The 22,483-nt window shown below is 35.5% G+C and overlaps 2 protein-coding genes across 3 annotated transcripts; one reads left to right on the top strand and one right to left on the bottom strand.

Moving 5' to 3' along the window:
* Window positions 1–631: 631 nt before the first annotated feature.
* On the bottom strand, window positions 632–17,431 carry LOC103032479 (lysozyme g). Of its 2 annotated transcripts, none has more exons than XM_007233023.4 (6): window positions 17,353–17,431; window positions 5,305–5,415; window positions 4,987–5,103; window positions 3,711–3,907; window positions 2,468–2,606; window positions 632–1,074 (listed from the first exon to the last, which is right to left on the bottom strand). In XM_007233023.4, exons 2-6 carry the CDS (start codon window positions 5,306–5,308, stop codon window positions 941–943), a joined length of 591 nt encoding a protein of 196 aa, XP_007233085.3. In that variant the 5' UTR covers window positions 5,309–5,415; window positions 17,353–17,431; the 3' UTR covers window positions 632–940. The 2 variants fall into 2 exon arrangements, with proteins under 2 accessions (XP_007233085.3, XP_022539185.2); XM_022683464.2 differs by having other exon boundaries at window positions 4,987–5,070.
* ids (iduronate 2-sulfatase) lies at window positions 6,342–21,771 on the top strand. Its single transcript, XM_049484181.1, has 9 exons — window positions 6,342–6,554; window positions 6,641–6,777; window positions 7,708–7,885; window positions 8,976–9,064; window positions 10,658–10,858; window positions 10,935–11,105; window positions 13,770–13,896; window positions 14,966–15,139; window positions 18,601–21,771. The coding sequence occupies exons 1-9, from the start codon at window positions 6,482–6,484 to the stop codon at window positions 19,125–19,127; spliced, it is 1,677 nt and encodes a 558-aa protein (XP_049340138.1). The 5' UTR covers window positions 6,342–6,481; the 3' UTR covers window positions 19,128–21,771.
* Window positions 21,772–22,483: the final 712 nt, after the last annotated feature.

Raw genomic sequence — 22,483 nt, 5'->3', positions numbered from 1 at the left:
TTATACCCAACGAAGTAAACTAGAAATGTGCTACTTACAAAAGACAGGAACAAGAAGCATATTTTTGTATTAATGTAAATAGATCACATATATTTAACATCAATTCCTAATATACCTGGTGTATAATAGAGATACAGTTGTAATACTCATTAAATGTATTATACTTTTACTGTAAGCATATTTAAAATATGTGGTTACATACATGAAGTAGTATGTTTAAATATTACTTAAGTATATTTAAAATAGTTCTATTTTAGTACAGTTAAGTACACTAAGCACAATTTTAAGTAAGACTTTTGTGCTATTTTAATACAATTAAAGTATAATGTACAAAAATAAAGTATAAAAAAGTTAGTCTTTAGTAGTCTTTAAATATACTGATTAATAATGTGGCTACAAGAACACTTTAGTGCACTATAGCATAATAATGCTCAGTATACTTTAATCTACTTTTTTTTACTAGTAGCTTGAGTAAAAATAAATAATTCATTTTACTGTATTTGACAGCAAAAAAGAAAGTAGAAGGCGAATCAAAAGTTACAGGACACCCTTTTTTCAGAAATGAAATTGAAATGAAAAGACAAGGTAAATTACAATGAATTACAACACAAACATATTTGTAGACAAAAAATAATAAGATAAAGATGTAGCCTTTATTATAGATTATAACCAGTTATTAAACTGATAAAATTATATTTAACAGTTACATAGATTACGTTTGTTTTGTAACATATTTGAAAGAACAAGAATTTGTTACTAACAGCAGTATAAAAAGTTTTAACTTGTAACATTAGCACTATGGTCCAGCAGTTTCATTGAAGGTAGGGAATGATGAATAATGCAACATATAGATTTATAACAGTCAGTGCACAAGATATTCAGTACATCATGGGATGTTAATCAGTGCTTTATGGGATAACGTGGAATGGACACGTGTTTCTCAGTAGCCGTTGCGTTTAAACCACTGGGCCCTGGCGACCACATCGTTAGAGTAATCGTCATCCGTGGTCCCGATGTCCATCCGCTCGTATGTGCGAACGTTCCCGACGCCAGCGTTGTAGGCTGCTATTCCTCCTGTAGAAGAGAGAATGGATTAAATATCAACCAGCACAGACTTCCATAAAAAATAACACAACAGACTACACTTTATTTAAAGGATACTGAATTGAATACTGCATTTATTTGGATATTTGGATATTTATGACTAGCTTAGGCTATTACTCACAACACGACATAAGTTCCATGAATGATTTTGAGGCCCTCAAACTGAAATGGTTGCACATTTTACATTCATAACACCTTGACTATGCAAATTTTATTAGACATGTAATGTATTGGAAATGTCCTTTCAAGCCCTAGATAAATGTTCTTTCTCTCTCATAAATCATATTTATGACACATATTATATAAATACAATCTTCTTTATTTTAAACAACATCTTATTCATAAATATACAAATAATGCACATACAGTATTAGTCAAAAGTATGGACACATCTCATTCAATGTTTTTGTTTACTTCTGTATTTAATTTATTTTCTATATTGTAGATTAATGTTAAAGACATCAAAACAATAAAGAGACACATATGAAATTACATAGTATACCAAAAAAGGTTGGCCTCCACAGCCACCTGACCTAAACCCAGAGTTATATTGTAATGAAGTAGAACTACGTCACTACTGTACTTAAGTACTAAAATGCATCTCTGTATCAACTGGAGTATTAGTTTTTCCTCATACTTCCACTTTTACTTCACTACATATTTTGATACATTTTTATGAGCTGCATCGTTACTCAAAAAAGTTCTGAATCATTCCAAACCCACATTATCACTGTCATAGCACTTTTACTTGTACTCAAGTCTGGGTCTCTAGTACTTAATACATCCCTGCCTTAACCCAACTGAGACGGTGATTTGGGAGTAACTATTGTTCATCACCTCCAGGAACTCCTTCAAGATGCTGAGAAAAGGTCACTCTACCCCATGCAGCCACTGAGAAAATTCCAAGAGTGCAAAAATCTAAAGCTCAATGTGGCTAGAATTTAAAGCATAAAACATTTTGTTTTTTTTAACACTTTTTGTTTACTAAATAATTTCACTTGTTCCTGTATAGCTTTAATATAATCTTAGTATATATAGTCATAATAAATTTAGGTATATAGTCATAATACATTTACAATGTAAAAAGTTATAAAAAGAAAGAAAACACATTGAATGAGAAGAGGTGTGTGCAAAGTTTACTGTACTGTATAAATCAAATTTTAGAAATGCATTACTTAATGCTTATAAATGTCTTATTAAGCTCCTATGTAGGTACCCTTCAAGTAAAGTGTTACCCAATGAACAATGCCAATTTGATTATGTTAACATTTATGTAAAAAGAGGAATTTGAGGTTAGTGTAAGTACAGTCATATGACTTTTAAACATGTCCTTTAGAAAAAAAAAAACAGGAACAGAAATTACCTTTAAATTGGTGCTCTAAGGGCCAGCTGGGGAACTTTTTCTGAATTTTCTGAATTAGATCGATCAGAATCTCAGTGCCCTGTGTGACGTGCTCTTCACTGTTCCAGGCCCCTTTCGGAGTGTGGTAGCGCTTGTCGATCTGAATAAAGTAGAATTGAAAATGAATCACAGCAGACATTAATGATATAAATTATAGTGCAGGTATCAAATAGGAGTTGACCTGCAATATTCTTCAGTTTATTTGTCCCTTGGGTTAAAAATTCTAGTCTTCTGGATCGAACAGAACAATATTATACTATAGCATAACACATAACATAACATATAACTTATTATGTGTTATGTTATTTCAGTTTTACTGTAAAGCCCATAAAAAGCACAATACATGTGATATCAAAACAATGTTAGGTATACATTAATATGTTGTAGTAGTGATTTATATTCAATATTACTTTTCTTTGGAGTCCTGTATTCTTTTTTTTTGGTAATTCTTTATTTTCCAGTGTGTACTTCCAAGAATTGACATTTACAATGTATAATTATTATTTTTTTTGTTAACACTTCTAATATCACAATTATCACATTTTGTATGCCTTCAATATAAAAAAATATACAGAACAAGGAACTATTAACACAGATGATGCTATTAGTTATTGTGCAATAAAAGTGAAGTAAAACCAATATGAAATGAATAAAATATATGTTTTGTGGTTGGTAGTTCAGTTTGTTTGTTCTTCAATGAAATCTGGCCCTTCATTCTTCATGAAAATTAAAAAATATATATTTTTACTTCTTATTCTTTCGGTTTCTTAGTCTGCACACAAATATGCATACAAATGGAACTGGATATATTATAGTTTTGTATAGTTATTAAATTAGAAACCATACAAAATTAAGATATATTCTTTGGTGGGGTTTTTTAAAGCACACTGATGATTTTTACATGGTTAAGCAATGCATCACATTGACTATTCTCTTTCCATGAAAATATGTTCTTAATGCTAAGATGCTTTTGGGAAACGGTGCTTTTACCAGTAAAGTGGGTCCATGTTTACAAAAAGAGGAAGGAGGAAGTTGGAATTTTATGTCACATGAATCTGTGTAATTATTGGCTGGTTGTAGAGTTACTGTAAGCATAATTAAGATCAAAGCCTGATTCTTGTGAACCTGAAGTCTGCCCATTATCCAATTACCCAAGTGCATGTAAATGTGTTTTTAGAATTTCTGACAGAATAACTGCTCTTACCTGCATGAGTCCGAAAGCATTGCCGTGATCTCCCCAGCCGTCCACAAGAGCAGCTCCGGCCCTCGACTCTCTGGATATGATGGCAGCAATCACTTCTGGATCCATCTGCTTCGCTGCCCCAACTCTGGTGATGATGGACTTGTACTGCTGCATTCTCTTCAGGTCGTGCTCGGCCAGCTTATTCGAGGCTTCCACCCCTGTAGCAAGAAGCGCACACTGGTACATTATAGGGGCCTGTTTACTCCTGTTCTGATTCTGTTTACACTTGCCATTAAAACACTTCCACATCCAGTCCTAGCCAAAATTCAGTCTAGCCTGATTTTTTTTTTGTAATTCTATTAATATAAGTGGTTTTATTATGTGGCTTTACTGAACAGAAAAGTATCACTCAAAATACCTCAAAACCATAAAAATGTCTCCCTTGCACAATCTCACTTCCTTCTTTTCTCTCTCTCTCACTCTTTATCTCTCTCTTTCCCTATTTGTTTTCTGTCTCTATCTCTCTTACTTTTTCTTTATCTCTCTTTTTCTGTACTCACTCTATCTTTCTTTCTCTCACTTTCTTTTATATCTCTCTCTGTTTCTTTCTCTCTCTCTCTCTCACTCTTTATATTTATGTTTACCTCATAAACTGTATATAAGTATAGTCTATGGTTTATCTCTCTCACTCAATTTCTCCTTTCACTTTCACTTTCTCTCTCTCAATTTTTCTCTATCTCTCAGGGTTAGGATTAGGGTTAGCACACATTCAGCAAGATTATTGAGATTATGGACTAATGGAATCTGATCATAGAAAATCATTTACACTTGTATTAAACGGGTCATTATCAAAATACTGCGCCTTTTAGCCCTACATAATTTTATTTTTATTATTATTTTCTCATTTAAAAAAGTACATTAATGTGAAGGTTATATATAATATATATTATATATTTCTCTGTGTGTAATAATGTGTTCGTTTACAGTAAATCCTGATGAATGCATTGTCACACAGTGTTTGTATGAAATTTATACGGCTATGCTGCAAACAGAAAAGGCATGTTATATGATATATGTTATATGTAGAAGAGATCTGTCTCTGACCACCTCTGAATGGTGTGGTTTGAGTGGTCTGATTGCAGTCTGATCACAATGAGCGATATTTGGACATGATCTGATTACAAAAAACACATGCTAATGCCATGTGTAAACCAGGCTATTAGATGTAAGCAGGTCCATTATGTCGTTCTTGTTTAGTCTTGATGAGATAAATCTGTCAGGCAGGTGGAGGACTCACCCTTAACTGTTAGTTTGTCCTGGCGTGCTGTTTTCTCAGACGCTCCAGTAGTGTCGATCTTCATTACGTCTCCAAATATGCAAGCTAGGAGTGACATGTAAAAGATCACCTGAGGTGCTACAGATTTAAAAACGAGTTAATGTACAATAGTTTGTGTCACAGACTGACACAATGATACTCCATGATCAGGGTGCCCAGCCTTAATCACACATACTGGCATGACTACAGGTTTTCATTCCAACCAAGAAGAAGCATGTAAAGAAAAAAATAAAACTATCTGTAACTAGTTTAATTAGTAAGTAATCTGGAGCAACTCACCCATAATGCTGTCTGTGGAGCTTCTGTACTGACCGCTGTTGTGAATGGAATCAGCTGAGAGTTGAGTGAAGGGAACTGCTCTCTCAGTTCTTTTAACAGAAAACTCTTCCTCTAAATGAAAGTAAAAGGAAGTAATCTGAGAAATGTCAGTATTACATAACGCGGAATTTCCCACGTGCCTCTAAGCTAGTGCTGCCCAAACAAAAGCACAGTGATACATTCACACAGTCATTCAATACATGTGATATATTTCACGCTATACATTTGATGACTCCTGATGACTCCTGGTGACTTTTTATTAAAATAAATGATTCTTTAAATTATTTTATTCTATTATTACCAGTTCTATTGTTATTAATTATATTTATGTATACTTATGTTTGTATGGAATATATATAATATTGCAATTTTAAATACTTGTATGTTGTTGCCAGAACAAAACCTTGTCCATAATGGAACAAACAAATTACTTAAAGGAATGTAATGTAATACATTACATTGTATTTATTTATTTATTATTTAAAACCAGGAATATATGACAAATATTAATAATTTATTATAACATTATGCCTGTTTTTGAACAAAATCAATTATTTTTGTAATTGTGTCACAATTTTATCATGAATAAACCAATACACTCTTTTTCGTATTTTTTTATTTTATTTACATTCAGTTTTTTTATCATCCCATTTTTTAAATTGAACATATTGGGGGAAATATGTGTTATATATTGTAATGTTTCATTACTTTTGCACACCGTGCACTGAATGTATTTTATTTCATTTTAATATGTTAAATGAAGCTACTGAAAGTTATAATGCTCTATAATATGAAGAAGTGTGTCTATATAAAGGAACTATATACTTTCTACTACTTTATACTATATACTTTTAAAGGGTCTATATACTTTCACTTAAAAATAATAATAATAATAAGTTTTATTTCAGCAGGAGAGGCTACATTTGTGTACCAATAAATGGTAAACATTTACCTACAGAGAAGTTTCGCCTCACGCAAATCTCCACCAATAGGAGCGCGGAGGGGGCGGGTCTATAAAACCCGGAAACACAGCACAACAACCTGCCGGAGTGAGAGCAGTGGTGCAGGATGTAGAGAGAGGGGGATTTAAGGGGTTTTCAGGCGGAGGACGGATTTTTACTCCCTGTGTAGCTGCAGGATGCTCTCCTCCACTCACGCATGGCTGTCTGTCCTGCTTTTACACTTTATGGAAACGGGAATATTAGCCAAAGGTATCTGGAAGCTTCAGTGTGTATCCTGAACTTAGCCTGTGCCCTGCTGTGTGCTGAACTCACTGTTTAACTCTGTTTTTTTTTAGGGAAGTTCAATGTGCTCTACCTCATAGCTGATGATCTGAGGCCAGCCTTGGGCTGCTACTCTGATCCAGTGGTAAAGTCTCCAAATATTGACCAGCTTGCCTCTAAAAGCACAGTGTTCTTCAATGCTTGGGCACAGGTACTCTTACTTTACTCACTTTACTTCTTTTACTTTACTCTTACCTTTTTATTAGTACTTTATCAAATTTTATTTATTCTTTTTACTGTTTCTCATATTTGTAAGACTTCAGATTACACAGAAATTCTATTTTCCCAGTTGCATTTCTTCATATTTTTACTAGCATGCAATACAAATGAGAAATGTCTGAAATAACAAAAAAGATTCAGAGCTCAAATAATGCAAAGAAAATTTCATAACGTTATAATCGTAAAGTTCATATTCCTTTTAAGAGTTCAGAAATCAATATTTGGTGGAATAACCCTGGTTTTTAATCACAGTTTTTATGCGTCTTGGCATTTTCTCCTCCACCAGTTTTACACACAGCTTTTGGATAACTTTATGCCTTTACTCCTGGTGCAAAATTTCAGCAGTTCAGCTTGGTTTGATGGCTTGTGATAATCCATCTTCCTCTTGATTATATTCCAGAGGTTTTCAATTTGGTAAAATCATTTTTAAAACCAAAGAAAGTCATAATTTTTAGTGGTCTCTTATTTTCCAGAGCTGTTGCTTTTCTAATACTATTTTAATTATCTTGATATTATAACCATGACTGGGTGGTCAGCTTAAACTTTACCTCAGCTAAATATAGAGACACCATGATAAATATTAAGTGGAATAATTAATGGTAATTTCCGATCTTGAAAGAAAACTGTATACAATTTGTAATAATGTTGGGAATGAATAGTGAATTTTAAAATATATATTATTTCACAGTGTTTGTATGAACTATAAACAACTTTATACCTTTTATACCTTACCTTTTTATCCTTATTCTTTAAAATACATATCTTAATAGTGATAATTATGTTGAACTTTACGTGCACACATTTTACAGATATTTTAATTTTAATGTTGCTTTTACTTGTTTTTCTTGTCCCTCTCCCAAAGCAAGCAGTATGTGGACCCAGTAGGACCTCTTTTCTAACAAGCCGAAGACCAGACACCACCAAACTGTATGACTTCAAGTCCTACTGGAGAGTCAGTGCTGGAAACTACACCACACTCCCACAGTATTTCAAAACAAACGGGTACACCACCTTGTCTGTGGGGAAGGTTTTTCATCCAGGTATTGGTGAATCAGTGAACTTGATTATATGGTTTAAGTTAGGGTGAATTCGCCAAATGTGGGACATTTTTTGCATGTCAGACTTTTAAAATGAATGAATAAATGAAGCCAATTATCGACATAGTATCACTCTAAACAAATAAGAACATGCAGAGATCATAGTCATGGCAGAATTACAGGCATATCAGTATTTTTAAGTATGGGACCCAGTCTATTTTTGCTGTTTTTGTGACAATGCGAATAGAAATTCTTCAGAAAAAATTAAAAGGAAATTGTGTTTATTCCGATGTCCATTAAAAATTAAGATTTTTTTTTATCCTCTGTAAATTTTCTGTTTTGGAAATATGAGGTTTTGCTTGACATTTTTTTTTTTTGCAAAAGTCATTGATAATCCTGACTGGCAGTATCTGGCTAGATTTGTCCATGCAAACAGACAATTGAATATGGCAGAAATACCAACCACATTCAGTGCAGGAGAGCCTACACACACATGCCACAGGTCAGTGTAGGATTCTTTAGATTCCACAGGCTAGCTCTTTCCCATGATTTTTGGCATTTCAGTGTATTTATTTAAGGCAAGCAAATTTATTTATGTAGCACCTTTCACACCTTGGCAATTTAAAGTGCTTTACATGAGAAATAAAAGCATTAGGACAGTTTAAATTAAAAGACCAATTGTTAAAATAAAATGACAATTAAAGTGCATTAAAAAGAAAAAACAAAGATTTATAATAATAATAATAATAATAATAATAATAATAATAATAAATAAATAAAGTAAGATAATGAGATAAGGTAAAAAAAATAGTGAAATAAAGTGCTTTAGTTAAAGCACACGAAAAAAGTAGAGTTTTTAAGAAAGACATACACTTAGTAAAACTTAAGTTTTCCACAATACTTCAGTAGACCCTACATGACTATGTTTGCTTTATTTGATATTGCCTAATATAGGCAGTATCCCTCCCTTCCTCTCCTCTGTATGTTTGCTGTGTGGATGCTGTGTGAGAGATCAAAACCTCCCTAAACTGTTATAACTGTGTTGTCTAAAGTTGCACTAATGATCACTCTGTTTGGTGTGTTTGACCTCAAGGCATCGCCTCCAATCACACGGATGATTACCCATACAGCTGGTCTGTACCGCCGTATCATCCACCCTCTTTCAGCTATGAAAAGAGGAAGGTTAGTGTGTGTGAGTGTTTTGCTTCCCCGGCTCCCCAATTTAAACTGGAAATTACCACCCAAGACAGATCTAGCAGTCTGGCCTTACCCATTTACAGTGTTTATCACTGTAAATCAGACAGAGATTGAGGTTTTATTGGTCAGATGCTGGGGTATATTTTGATGGATTTACAGTGTCTAGGACCAATCTTGAGCAATGCTGAGTACGTCCAAAACTAAATATAAAGCTTTTAAAACCTTTCAAAAAAGTCAGTACCTACAATAACTCACTCCTACAGTGTGTGTTTAATGTTGAGGACAGATAATTGTGGTATTTGTTTGTTTAATGTCTACAAAAATGTTTTTTTAAGACCATTTATGCCTCTAATATAATAGTAGGGTTATCGCATAATAATTCAGTTACTACTGTAAGGAGCAATGAACTTTTGAGCTTTTAACTATTAAGAATATTCTGAAATGGAATTTACTATATATCCATATAGCCATATACATAATATACTATATTATATAATTTGATTCTATTAAAATTTGTGCTTAACTACATGGTAAAACTTAATAAATTAATTCAGAATCGTTTTATGTGAACTTCTCCGTTCTAGAGAAACTAAACACAGCAAGTAGGTGAAAGTAAACAGTTGAGAACATTAAGTACAAGGTTGTATTAGTTATCCACTGCTATTCACACTTTTTACTTATGACTGTAAAAGTAGGTACCCTGAGGACTTTTTATTTAAATTCTTTGATGATCCTGCCATTCTGAGCTTAGCACAACGTGACGACAGCCTTACAAATTATTTTGCAGAGATGCAAACATTTGTGGAATGGTGTGTCATGAACCACATAATAACCACAAACATAATGTGTCGAAGACAGGAAATCGGCTTTGACCCTAAGGGAATTTAGAATCGCAGTCCAGTGATTATTCATAAAAGTACGTATAAGAAGGTCTCTTCTTATACGTATCTGAGCGTCTACGCTAAGAGTACATTAGGTGGTTGATCCATACGAATCATCCATGTTCTGTACTTTTTGAGGAGACTTTGGAGTGAATCAGAAGCTTCTGACCCTGTTCTACAAGTCGTACATATTACAAAGCATTTTAAGATATAGCGTCTCCATCTTACTGGTGGTAGCCAGCACTCCCTTAATGTAATTTATAAGTTAGTGAGAAGTGAAATGTATCAGCATACACTTTCTGAATCCTAGAATATTTTTTTTGTTGTTTTTTTAAATTTATTAAATTTAGGTGTTTTGGCCTAAAATGTATTTTAAGAGATTCATGCGGGGTGTAATACTACCTGAAGAAAAATATATTTAAATGCATTATGACTGCTGGTTCTAGTGACCATCACTTTAAAAAATAGGTGCCATAAAAGTATTTTAACATCCTGTTAATCGGATAATGCAGAATGTTTAAAAACTGGTGGAATGTCCACTTAATTGCGGTGCTCTTTTTATAGGTGCCTTTAAGAATTGCATTCTCTCATTTTTAGGGTTAAAATGTTATTTTTTTGTCAGTAATAATGGAGGATTGAGGAATACATACATGTCAGACATTTTGTCTCTTTGTAACTTCTCCTGACTCTGCATCAGGTCTGTAAAGATAAAGATGGAACACTCCACAGTAACCTGCTATGCCCAGTGAATGTGTCTGAGATGCCGCTGGGAACGCTGCCTGACCTGGAGAACACAGCAGAGGCAATAAAGCTGCTCAAGTCTATGAGGGATACTGAAACTCCATTCTTTCTAGCAGTGGGCTTCTACAAACCTCACATTCCCTTCAGAATTCCACAGGTATTTTCAATACTGATCTTAGTGCAAGGTCTCATGTTTGACTGTAGTTTTATAAAAGTTGTGAACTATATCATAGGAATACCTCAAGCTTTACCCTATTGAGAACATGACACTGGCTCCAGACCCAGAAGTTCCTAAGAAGCTTCCAGATGTGGCCTACAACCCGTGGATGGACATCCGGAAGAGAGAGGACGTCCAGGCTCTCAATATAAGCTTCCCGTATGGACCAATCCCTAAAGACTTCCAGGTACAGCATAGGCAGGATAGGGTGCTTATCATAAAACAGGTCGTTTATCTTTCCAAATTGAACGAGCGGATCGAATTCCCAGAACATCCACTGTAGACAGAATCAGCACACGACCCATTCCACCCAGAGACAGCTATTCAAAGATCTTCACATATTTCAAAAACAAATGGCAGAATGAACGGGACAGTAAAACATTTAACAAACTGTATGACATAGAGGAAAAAGTTGGACGAACCTACACTAGAATGGACAGTCGTCTACACCAAACCATCCATACAAAATGTAGAATCGGACACTCCATGTTGACGCACCAAACATCTACTAACTAGAGAAGATGCTCCAACCTGTCATCTTTGTAAAGACAGACTTACTATAAAACACATTTTAATGGACTGCAAACCACTGCACTAAGATAGATTGAGTTTTGTTTTAATGAAAGTGAGATGCCAAATGTGCTTTAAACTGCAGCACCTGGAAAAATTATATATTTTTTTACTTTTTTTAAATATAAAACATCTTTTATAATTGTTTGTGTATAATTTTTTTTTTAATGACGCAGTTTGAAGAACTGAGTTAAGTGCCGCCATAAAAATGACCCTAGTGTGTCGGCACGGCGTTAAAAACCTACTCAATCAATCAATCTTTCCAAATTCCAAAGACTTGTTTAGAAAATGTCATTGTTTTGCATTCAAACCCTGGTTCTAATTTTCTATAGATATTATAGCCTGAGATAATATAATACATGAAAAAGTCTGCCAAGCCTAAATCACACTTTACTATTATTACTGCCCCTCTCTCAAAAATACAGTATCAGCATTAAAAAATATATATTATTTTAATTATGATTAATTGTGGAATATTGTGGTGAAATAATACAATAGTTTTTTTAAGCGATTGACACCACTAATATAAATATTATTTTATTTCGCCAATCTAACGCTGTTTCTTTTTTTACATTAAAAAAAATACACATTATTAAAACCTTAAGAATATCTGGGAGGTCACATGATTTACACATACACACACTTTTTAAGCAAATAAAAATGCTATATATATATATATATATATATATATATATTAGGGGTGTCACGATTCTCTAAATCCTCGATTCGATTTCATTTTCGATTTGAGGGTCACGATTCGATTCGATTCTCGATTTTCTTGTTTTTTTTTCTTGTTATTATTTTATGCCTCATAAAATTTAAATAATATATTTATTATTATTATTATTATAAATATTATAAATATTATTATTATTATTTATTAAGATATATATGGTAATGCCATCTAGTGACTTTTTTTGGTAGCAACAGTGTGCACTATTAAAACAAGCAGTTTATCAGAGCTGTGTGTGGATGGCTGGTGAAACTGCTCATTACATGAAGCTGCAGTTCTTCATCCAACCACTAGCAGCAGCAGCACAAGCCCCGCTCTCTTCACTCAGTCACTACTTCAGTACAGCCCAGCCACGGGCTACAGAGCTCAGCCAGTCCGTTTTTACTGTTTCTGTAAACAAATAAAGGTTTTAACCCCACTAACCGGATAATACAGCTCACTACAGTTCATCTTTCAGCCCAAGCAGCTAACAGCAGCAGGTTAGAACAGCCGACACGGAGGCACTGCTCGGATTACATTATAAACAGGTCAGTTAGCGCGCTGCTAACCTCAGGATGTTTATAACTACGGAGTTTAGTGGACACACCACGGCCGCCAGGTAAGTCTTTTAAAGGCTACTGAAGACTATTAAAGGCTATTAGAGTGTAACCCCTGGCTCCCAGGGGTTACAAGAGGTTATTGAAAGCATTATTGGGGGGCAGAAATCAGTACAGGCTGGTTAGATAAGTGATGTGGGTATTGTCTTATAAATATTTACACATAACTTATATCTCTCCTGAAAAGCTTTTATTTTAGTCAGAAACACGCTTGTGTTTACTTTATCTGAGAGAAAGATGTTTTTTTAATTCAATGGAAAGCAACAGGTGTAGTCAATTATAAGTTTAAGATTTTTAATCCACCTCACTGTGATCTATAGTCAGTGTTCTCAAGTCACACTGACACGCATTTCAGCGAGTTCACACGCTCTCACCTGCGCGCACCCACCCCTCCGTTAGATACAGATACAAAACCTGCGCGCCCAACCCCCTCCCCCCCTCCCCCGTTGGACAGATAAAAACAGTGATCACACTCCCGCCGACTGCGCTGCAGTGGCTATCTCTATTTAAATGAATAGGATGCGCTGTGTTGGTGCCGCGCCATTTGCGTAGCGCGCTGCGCTATTTGCGTAGCGCGCGCAGGAGGGATCGTCGATCCTCTTTTTGACTTCGATACTCGAGATCGTGACCTCATTTCGATTCGATTTCGATAAAATATCGAGATCGTGACACCCCTAATATATATATATATATATATATATATATATATATATATATATATATATATTAATGGAAACTATATAGTTTCCATTAATATATTGAGCAATTAATTATTATTCTTTAAGAAGTGCAGGCAGGTACAAGATAAGACTTTAGTCAATAGAGGAAAAAAAAAGTGTGTTCCTTGAAGCCAAAAATGTAAAATGTGGTGCTAATGTAACTAAGTATACTGTGACTAGTAACTAAATCTGGCTTTTTTCCCTTGTTTTTTATTTTTATTATCTTTTTTAAGCTCCGCATCAGACAACACTATTTTGCCTCTGTGTCGTATGTGGATGCACAGGTTGGAAAGATCCTTCAGGCTCTGGATGATCTGGGCTTGTCTGAGAACACCATTGTGGTATTCACGTCTGATCATGGTATGTAAATCATAATATTATTATTATTATTAGGGATGGCCTTTTATGGCTGACTTATGTTTTCCATGAATCTATTGATGCAGGTTAATAAACATTTGTAAAATTTATAATTGCTTGTATTAGCACTTTTAGGGGACAGAAATGCAGGAAAATAAATAAAAGTCACTTCTAGCCAAAAAAATGCTTTAACATGACTTATATTTTGACTTCCACTAAAAGTTACAAATAATTTTCCCTGTAAAGTTGCAACAATATATGCTACTTTTATATCATGGGTTCTCATCCTTAAGATCTACCACCCTGAAGACTTTACCTCCTTCCCCCTTATAAGGTCACACAACTGATCCAGATAATTAAGGCATGTGAGGTGGATTCTGCTTATGGAGTTGGTTTCCCAAAAAGGGATTAAGCCTAGTTTTCTTTTCAATGAAAAAAAAAAAATCAACCTTCAAAATGATGTGTAGTCCAGGATCGGGCTTAATCCTTGTCTGAGAAACATATATAAGCCTCTATATGTTTAGGATCTGAAACTACTTTGTAGTATCTTTGTATTTGTCGTTTCAGTTGTCTCCACTAGATGGCAGTGTTGAAACACTAAATTTTTCCTCTTCAACAATAAGCATAGAAGGTCTGCATATTGTTTACAGAACCAAATCAGATGATCCTTTACTGGCCCCTGTTTATTAAAAAATAAAAAAAGCCTTGAGTGACTAAAGTCTCCTGAGTGCTTTTGATGCCTTTGAAGATGAGCAAAATAGACAGAGCATGAAACATCTTCCTCTAAATAATTGCCGAACTGTTGCAGATTCTATTTTACGTTGTAGTTTTGTAGCTGAGATGTGTTGCAGATGTCGAAGCTCCACCAGTGTATCATGTTGAGTGCGTTCTCTGAGTCATAGCCTGAGAGCAGAGATCACTGTTTCCTCTTAAGCATTAGAAGAGAACAACACATTCTTAATCATACACTGCGAGCTCTAACAAACCAGGCCACTGAGAATAATATGAGACGAACCCTTTCTCTCTGTGTCTGACCCAAACCAGGAGATGCTCATTCCGCTCTCTTTTCCAGGATGGTCCCTCGGTGAGCACGGGGAATGGGCCAAGTACAGCAACTTTGATGTGGCCACCCGTGTGCCATTAATAGTGTACGGGCCAGGTGTGACCTCCCCTCTACCTCGGCCCGGGGAGAAGACTTTCTCCTTCGTGGACGTGTTTGAAAGCACACAGGAGCAGTTTGGCAAAGGTAAGCGTTCTCGGACCATCCGTCATGCTCACGGGCTGCGCGAGCCCCCCCGGAGAACGGCCCCTCGCAGTTAGTTGAAGTCAATCCTTCCGTATCTGATTTCAATTTGCTGGGAACATTTGCTGCTTTTGCCTTTTAATTGAGCAAAAATGTTTCATAGATGTTACACTGAGGCTTTAACGCTTTGGTGCCGTGCCAGCATGGAACAGTTTACCCCTCCCATTGAACATCATCTGTATTTGCAATCTAAATTCTGAGCTGAAGTTTATTAAAGGATTATTTGGCAATAAATGAAATTATCCTGAATATACTTATATACTTTAACTTATTGTAGATTCTGATGTTTGGTATCTAATTGTTGGTTTCTTGGTTTGAAACAACTGGAGATTCTAGATTAACATTTCTAATAATTTAGGCCCTTGTTTGGTCTGGACCTTTAAAACTTTGCAAATCGTCAACCAGGCAAAGGACCAAACTTTAGTCTGGCTCAATTGAAACATTGGTTCGGTTTATCTGCAGTGTGAAAACACTTTTTGTGAATGATTCAGGTTTTTGGACCATTTACAGAAAGCTGGATCAAGCTATGGTCAGATGAAGAAGGAAAAATAATGTGTGTTATGCCAGAATATGAGTCCCTTTCATGTGTGTCCTGTAGCAGTATGGGTTGAATAGTTTACACTGGTTATTTCTGTATCTACTGTAACTGTAGATTAGTTTAAACTGCATTCAAGGGGAATCTCTTACAATTGTTCTAAAGCATCAAGAATTCTGTTTTTTTGGCAAGAAATTAAACTATCCTGATCTTTTATTTATTGTAGATATTGTCAAGACATGTTTGGTATCTAAAGGTTTAAAAACAGGACGCATGAGCATCAGTTTAGGAGCACAAAGATAAGATAGATGTTGGACATTTGTAACAAAAAAAAGCCTTTACAAATTTGGAAATACAGTCTATTTGTGCGGTTTAACTTAATCTGGTTTTAATTCACTGGTTTATGTATTTTTTTTTATATATATATATTTTGTCACACATTTATTTGGGATTGGTGACAGGCCAAGCCTAGTGTTTATTAGCAGCATTAGCTCACTTCAGATAAGAAGCATGTCTTTACTGTTTAACTGCATCTGAGGTAAGTAAGAAATCATGGTAATATGCTTTTTCGCCAAACTACTCCTTTAAGGTTAAGGTGCTAAAATGTTCAGTATAAGCCTGGATTTTATTAGCTTTCAGAATGCATTTAAACACTGCAAGTGTAATGATGGTTAATGACTGTACCACAGCATAAAGTAGCACCATTTAGCATTCTTGCTCTCATTACTGTCTTATGTGGCTGGGAGCTTGTATGAATTATATAAATGCTGCAACCCTGCTTACAGATTTCTTACATATGTCTAGACTGTTGCCCTCTGGGATCTGTGGAAATTCATTGTAAGGATTTGTTTAACTCTACTCGGAACAAATGGCCCACAGCAAAGAGCATACATATATATTTCTAGTGCCTACAGTGCTGTGCAGTCTTTAATACCATTTTTGTTCATAAGGGTTTGCATACTCCTCTTACAAAAATAAGCATATATTCTTCTTATTCTCTAGCTTCATAATGTACATGTCCTGTCTGTGCAGTATAATTAGGTTTTGTTCTTGACTTTCATGGTGATTTTTATGACATCTTATTATTTTCAGAGCCACAGCAAAGGACTGAAATGCATTTACTGTAGGCAAGTACTCCTGTGATCTTCTACTTGCTGTAGTAAATGACTGTGAAAGAAAGATGTGCATGGAAAAAAGGGACTTAAAGCTAAAAGCTTTAAGAAATAACTTTAATAAATAATGTTCAGCTTCAGTTATTTCACTAATTGTTGACACAAATGTGCAGATACCCACACAGAGACAGCTTATCTAGTTAACAACCAACTAAACAAACATACTCTAATCTCCTTTAATTGGTTTGCATGGTCTGGCCTAGTCTAGGTTAGCAATGTAGCAGCTAGTGGTGCGGGGGTGCTAGTCTAGCACGTGCAAGGCTAGAAAACCTGGCTAAAGGAGGATTAGCTTAACTGGTGATTTGGCTAACCCGCTAAGCTGGTTGGGTATTAGTTTGAATAAAGTACAGGCAAAAACAACAGCCGAAAACAACTTAAAACATTGTTAAATGTACTAGTTTGATCAACACAGGCAGCAGTGAGTGAAAATACAGAAGAAAATTGCTTACATTTTTACGAAAACTCCCCGCAGTGCGACTCCTGTGCTCCAGCTTACCCCAGACAGAGGGCGGTGCTCGCGAGGATGATCTTGTGAGATAAAACATGAGACGTTAAAAATGTAGGTTAGACATATAAGAGAAAAACATGCTTTCTAAAGATGGATTCGGGTTTATACGAATCGATATCGGATCAATCAAATAAAGATCGATTTAAATCAAGGAATCGTTTTTTTTTAAACACACCCCTACGTTCAGCCGTATCGGCTGTGACCCCTCAGCTACCCCGCGTGGATACATACAGTAGCATTTGCTTCAGTCGACCAGTTCGTCAGCCTAGCATTAGCTTTTAGCCTTTTTAATATTTTGAAGCATTCAAAGAAGCTGTTTACATTTAGCATTGAAAGGCTGTCACTAGTGGACACGGTTTCCTACTTTTTTTGATGGTATATTTATTAATAATACATTAACAAATTGCTGTGTAACAGTTTTAAGGTTTTGGAATTTGCCTATTTTCCAGCACTGCATTATCCTTGTTATTATTTTCTTTCTGAGGAAATGCTGTTTGAACTTAACAGTTTGTCAACTCTATGTACTGAACTCTCATTATTTAATTATGCAAAGATACATTAAGTTTAGCATTCTAGGGCACCATTAAATAATTGTATTATGTTAGTTTTTAGTTCTAACTTTTACATTGCTGTGTCAGTGTTAGACAGACCTTTATTTTTTTTTAGTTTAGTTCCCAGGCAAAACGAACATTAAAAACAGCATTTTTATACAGCATTAGAACATTAAACTCTATATATTAAATATAAATGAGTATGAGATAATAAATGCATTGTTTTAAGTTCTTAAAATGATGTTTTTTCCAAGTAAGTATGAGATAATTTGGATTTTATGCTTTTGATTGGATTATTTAAAACTTAAAAATCTGAAATCATGATACGTTGCCCACAATAATTATGATAACATTAACACACTGATTTTTTAATTCATATATAGATCCTAGAACAACAGTGTTTGAAACACTTGGTGTCAATCACTTAACATATAATTGTATTAAATATAACATTATTCTGTGATTAATCATGAAAAAAAAAATCATAATTGCATTTTTTAAATGGTGGTACTTAACTGTGTTTTTGGGGAGGGATAATATAATGATAATAATAACAGTCATGATGGTGTTGTTCATATAATGTATTTATTGTGTAGCTTTGTACTGTCTCACCATCTCTCCCCCTGTGCTTTCCTCAGGCTACGAGATGCGCAGCATGGTGGAACTGGTTGATGTCTTCCCTACTCTGGCCGCCCTGGCTGGTTTACCTCTGCCTCGACGCTGCCCCTCTCCCTCCTTCAAGGTCCAGCTCTGCACGGAGGGCTATAACCTGGTCCGAATGCTGGGCCGACGTGAGTGGGTGACCAACCACCAAGCCTTTGCCTTCAGCCAGTATCCAAGGCCTTCTGACACCATCCAGGAAAACTCAGACCTCCCCGACCTGGCCGACATCCGGGTCATGGGCTACTCTGTGCGCTCCGACATCTACCGCTACACTGTGTGGGTGGGCTTTGACCCCGTCCATTTCCAGGCCAATCTGACGGACATTCACGCGGGCGAGCTCTACGTCCTCACCGACGATCCCGGCCAAGACCACAACATTTTTGACGAGTTTACTCACGGCCGTGTGCTGCTGAAGCTCGGCATTCAGCCCGGGTGGACCGAGAGCCTAAAGCAGCACTTGATATATTTTAGAGAAGAATTTAAATCAAAATGGACTCTTTGATCTTTTTTTTTTCTTCTTTCATTGAATTGTAGCAAAAAAAAGACTGTAGCACAATGAAAAAGGGAAAATTCAAGTACATGACTTTTGTTATTCCGCCTTGGTTGCAGTGATCTGAAGCAGCAGCAGTTCCAGTGCCACATTTTGCATCACCCTTGCAATTACCTTGTGTGCATTATGCCTCAGTAGATTTTTTTTTTCTTTCAGCTTTCTTTTTAAAAATGACCCACAGCACTTTTGTTAATGCTTGTTACAATGAGTTCTTGGCTAGTTACAGTTTAGAAAAAGGGACTTTTGTACTTTTTTTAAAGGGAAGGATACCTCACAATTAGGTCTGCACGATATATCGTTTCAGTATCGCAATCACATGTGGACACACGCAGTAGGCACCTCACAGGACATGCATTATAATATATAAGGCAAATTGTATTAAATGTTACAGATTTTTTTGCTTCTTGATGCAAAATGCATCTGCACTGTTAAATGATTAGATCTCTTTTGCGGTATGCAAATCTGACACCACAATTGTATCTGCATGGGTTACTATGGTATCGAGGGAAGGATTGGCATCATTATCTAACCTTTGGTGGTGTTCTTTGACCCCCCTACTTCTTTCTTGTTGTTCGTCACGTTCTGGAAAATGCTAAAGACCTGATTTGAAAATCCGATTTGATCAGCCAGAGTGTTCAGACCTGAGATGCATTGATTATAATCAGATTTCAAACAACATCCAAATGTGTTTTCGATCTAAATTGGCAAATAACTGATTTCAAATGGTTTCTGGTTGCCCAGAGTAGGGCTGTAAGATCCATCATATTTTTATCATCATCAATAACAGCAAACTTATATGGAATTACCTGCATTTAGGGTGTTCTCTGCAGGCCGTGATCATGTGACATATCTAGGCTGGATGTAGAGTGAGGTTAAGGTCCACAGTAACCACTACACCAAACTACTTTTTAGACAGAGAAAAAGTAGTGCAGCCAAGCGCAGTGCTAAAAATTTTTAAATTCATTTAGGAAACAATTTGAATTTTATTGCATTTTGCATCAATATCACAATATCACACAGCATTATTGCACATTCCAAGCATAAAGCTTTAGTTTGGACTATCACAAACGAATCTAAGTACAGTCTAGAAATGCATAAAATCCGATTTAATGTGGCCTCTGGCTGTCCAGACTAGGGATACCAATAATCGTATTTGTATGGTCATTGGGACATGAGTTTTCACAATAAACACCTCAGAAATTATTTTCACATATAATTTTAGAATTCCCAACAGCATTATTGCACATCACATTTTTGTACATATTTTTGACCCTTAGTACAAACTATGGATACAATTTAGATATGCCAAAAATCATACTGTAACACAGTCTAATAGAGGAAGTAATGAGAATGGGACATCCATTTAGCTCGCCTCCCTGTCCATTTCGTAATGTGTTGTTGAACACGGAGTGGAATAATGTTAAGCAGAAGAAAGGGGAGAAAAAAAAGCCAAAATAAGTTTCGTTTAGGGATGGAAAGCTGTGCTCAGACAACGCTGTGATTTGGCAATTTATCAGGTCACTAAGTCGTAATTGTATTTTCTCTCGGAAGCCAGTGGAGATTTTTGCAGTGTTAGACTCTTGTTTTCTGAGGCACTGTGATGAAAATCAACTTAAATATAGAATTCCGAGCGCCGCTCTCCCGCGGCGGAGTTGCCAAGGCAATTAGATGTTTAAAAGTGAAAACTTGCAAATTACGTTGCTCGGATACACCTCAGAGAATAGTTTAACAATGATGAATGTTTTGGCCAATATCAGGAATAGAAGGGGAATGATTATTCAGGTGTGACTGTAGCATCCTACTGTTAAATTAGCCTCGCTCGTCGCTTCACACTCGCTCACCCTGGGCCCCCTTGCTCCCTGGGCTCTTCTCTGGCTTTTTAAAGACCTTCCTTGCCTTCCGTCCTCTTTTCAGGTTTTGTTTTTTCCCTACTTCCCTCCTTTTCACACTATCGTTTTGGATGCCACACTGTTTACTCCCACAAAGTATAAATTATTTTTGAGGGAAGCTATTCAATATTTATGTGGAAGCAAATAAAAATATATTTATATCTATAATTTTTTTTTTCTTTTCTCCTATCTGAAGCACAGAGGCTGTCTGCGTGTGTCTGCCTCCCACCTTTCCTCCCAAATATATTCTTATAAATGTGCAGCACGAGCGTTCTACTGGGGGTGATCCTCAGGGAGCGCCAATGCATTCGGCTCCAGCAGACAGGCTTCATTGCCAGCTGGTCCGGAAAATTCCACTGCTGTCTCTCTGGCTCTATCGCTCTCTTTTCCTTTTTTTCTCCACCCCTTTCTTGTCATCTAAAAGCAAGGTTAGGGCAGCCTGAGATGGATCCAGTGTGGAAGCTGATTGAAGATGATTTTTTTAACCACACGCACTAAATTAGCTTTGCACATGCTTCCTGAAAAACTACTGATACACTGCTTTAGCGTTTTATATATAAAAAATAAATAAAAACAAAATGATATTTAAGGATTTAAGGGAATTTATCAAGTCTTACCAACTAAATCAACCTCACTTTTGCACAATTTTGTTCCAGTTTGTAAATATTGTTGAAGAAATCAATAAAATAAAACCAAATTCTCTTGTATGTTGTATGTGGTAACTTTGCTGTAAAAAAAGCTTGTTGTGAGTTAATTGTGATGTCACAAAAACGTCCATATACAGCTCTAGAAAAAAAAAAAAAAAACGACCAAAATTACCAAATTGAAAACCTCTAGAATATAATCAAAAGGAAGATGGATGATCGCAAGCCATCAAACCAAGTTGAACTGCTTGAATTTTTGCATAAAGTTATCCAAAAGCAGTGTGTAAGACTGGTGGAGTAGAACATACCAAGATGCATGAAAACTGTGATTAAAAACCAGGGTAATTCCACCAAATATTGATTTCTGAACTCGTAAAACTTTGCATTATTTGAGGTCTGGAAGCTCTGCATCTTTTTTGCTATTGTAGCCATTTCTCATTTTCTGCGAATAAATGCTCAGAATTACAATATTTTTATCTAGAATATATAAATATATAACACATTATTATGCATTCAGAATACTTATGCTCATGGTATATTTATAAAAACACATAACACATTATAGACATATTTTTATGCATTGGGATTGGTATATTGTACATTATAATTTAATACAAACTATTAAAATATTTGACATAAGTATAATTCATGAGTGGTTAAAAGTAATTATTACATGACTCTGTGCTAATAAGTAGACAACTTTGTTGAGGTTCTTGGTATTGACATATATAAACATAGCTCACACAATTCATAATGCATAATAAACATGATTACA

This window comes from Astyanax mexicanus, chromosome 10 (genome assembly GCF_023375975.1).
Source record: "Astyanax mexicanus isolate ESR-SI-001 chromosome 10, AstMex3_surface, whole genome shotgun sequence".
NCBI classification, from domain to species: Eukaryota; Metazoa; Chordata; class Actinopteri; order Characiformes; family Acestrorhamphidae; genus Astyanax; species Astyanax mexicanus.
This window is presented reverse-complemented; position numbering and strand designations above follow the sequence as displayed.

Coding starts and splice junctions, on each gene's coding strand:
- ids (XM_049484181.1), top strand. CDS start 6,482: ATGCTCTCCTCCACTCACGCATGGCTGTCTGTCCTGCTTTTACACTTT. Junction 9,065..10,657: donor TCAGCTATGAAAAGAGGAAG/GTTAGTGTGTGT, acceptor ACTCTGCATCAG/GTCTGTAAAGATAAAGATGG. Junction 10,859..10,934: donor TTCCCTTCAGAATTCCACAG/GTATTTTCAATA, acceptor ACTATATCATAG/GAATACCTCAAGCTTTACCC.
- LOC103032479 (XM_007233023.4), bottom strand. Junction 3,908..4,986: donor GGACAAACTAACAGTTAAGG/GTGAGTCCTCCA, acceptor TTCTTGCTACAG/GGGTGGAAGCCTCGAATAAG. Junction 2,607..3,710: donor ATGCTTTCGGACTCATGCAG/GTAAGAGCAGTT, acceptor TACTTTATTCAG/ATCGACAAGCGCTACCACAC.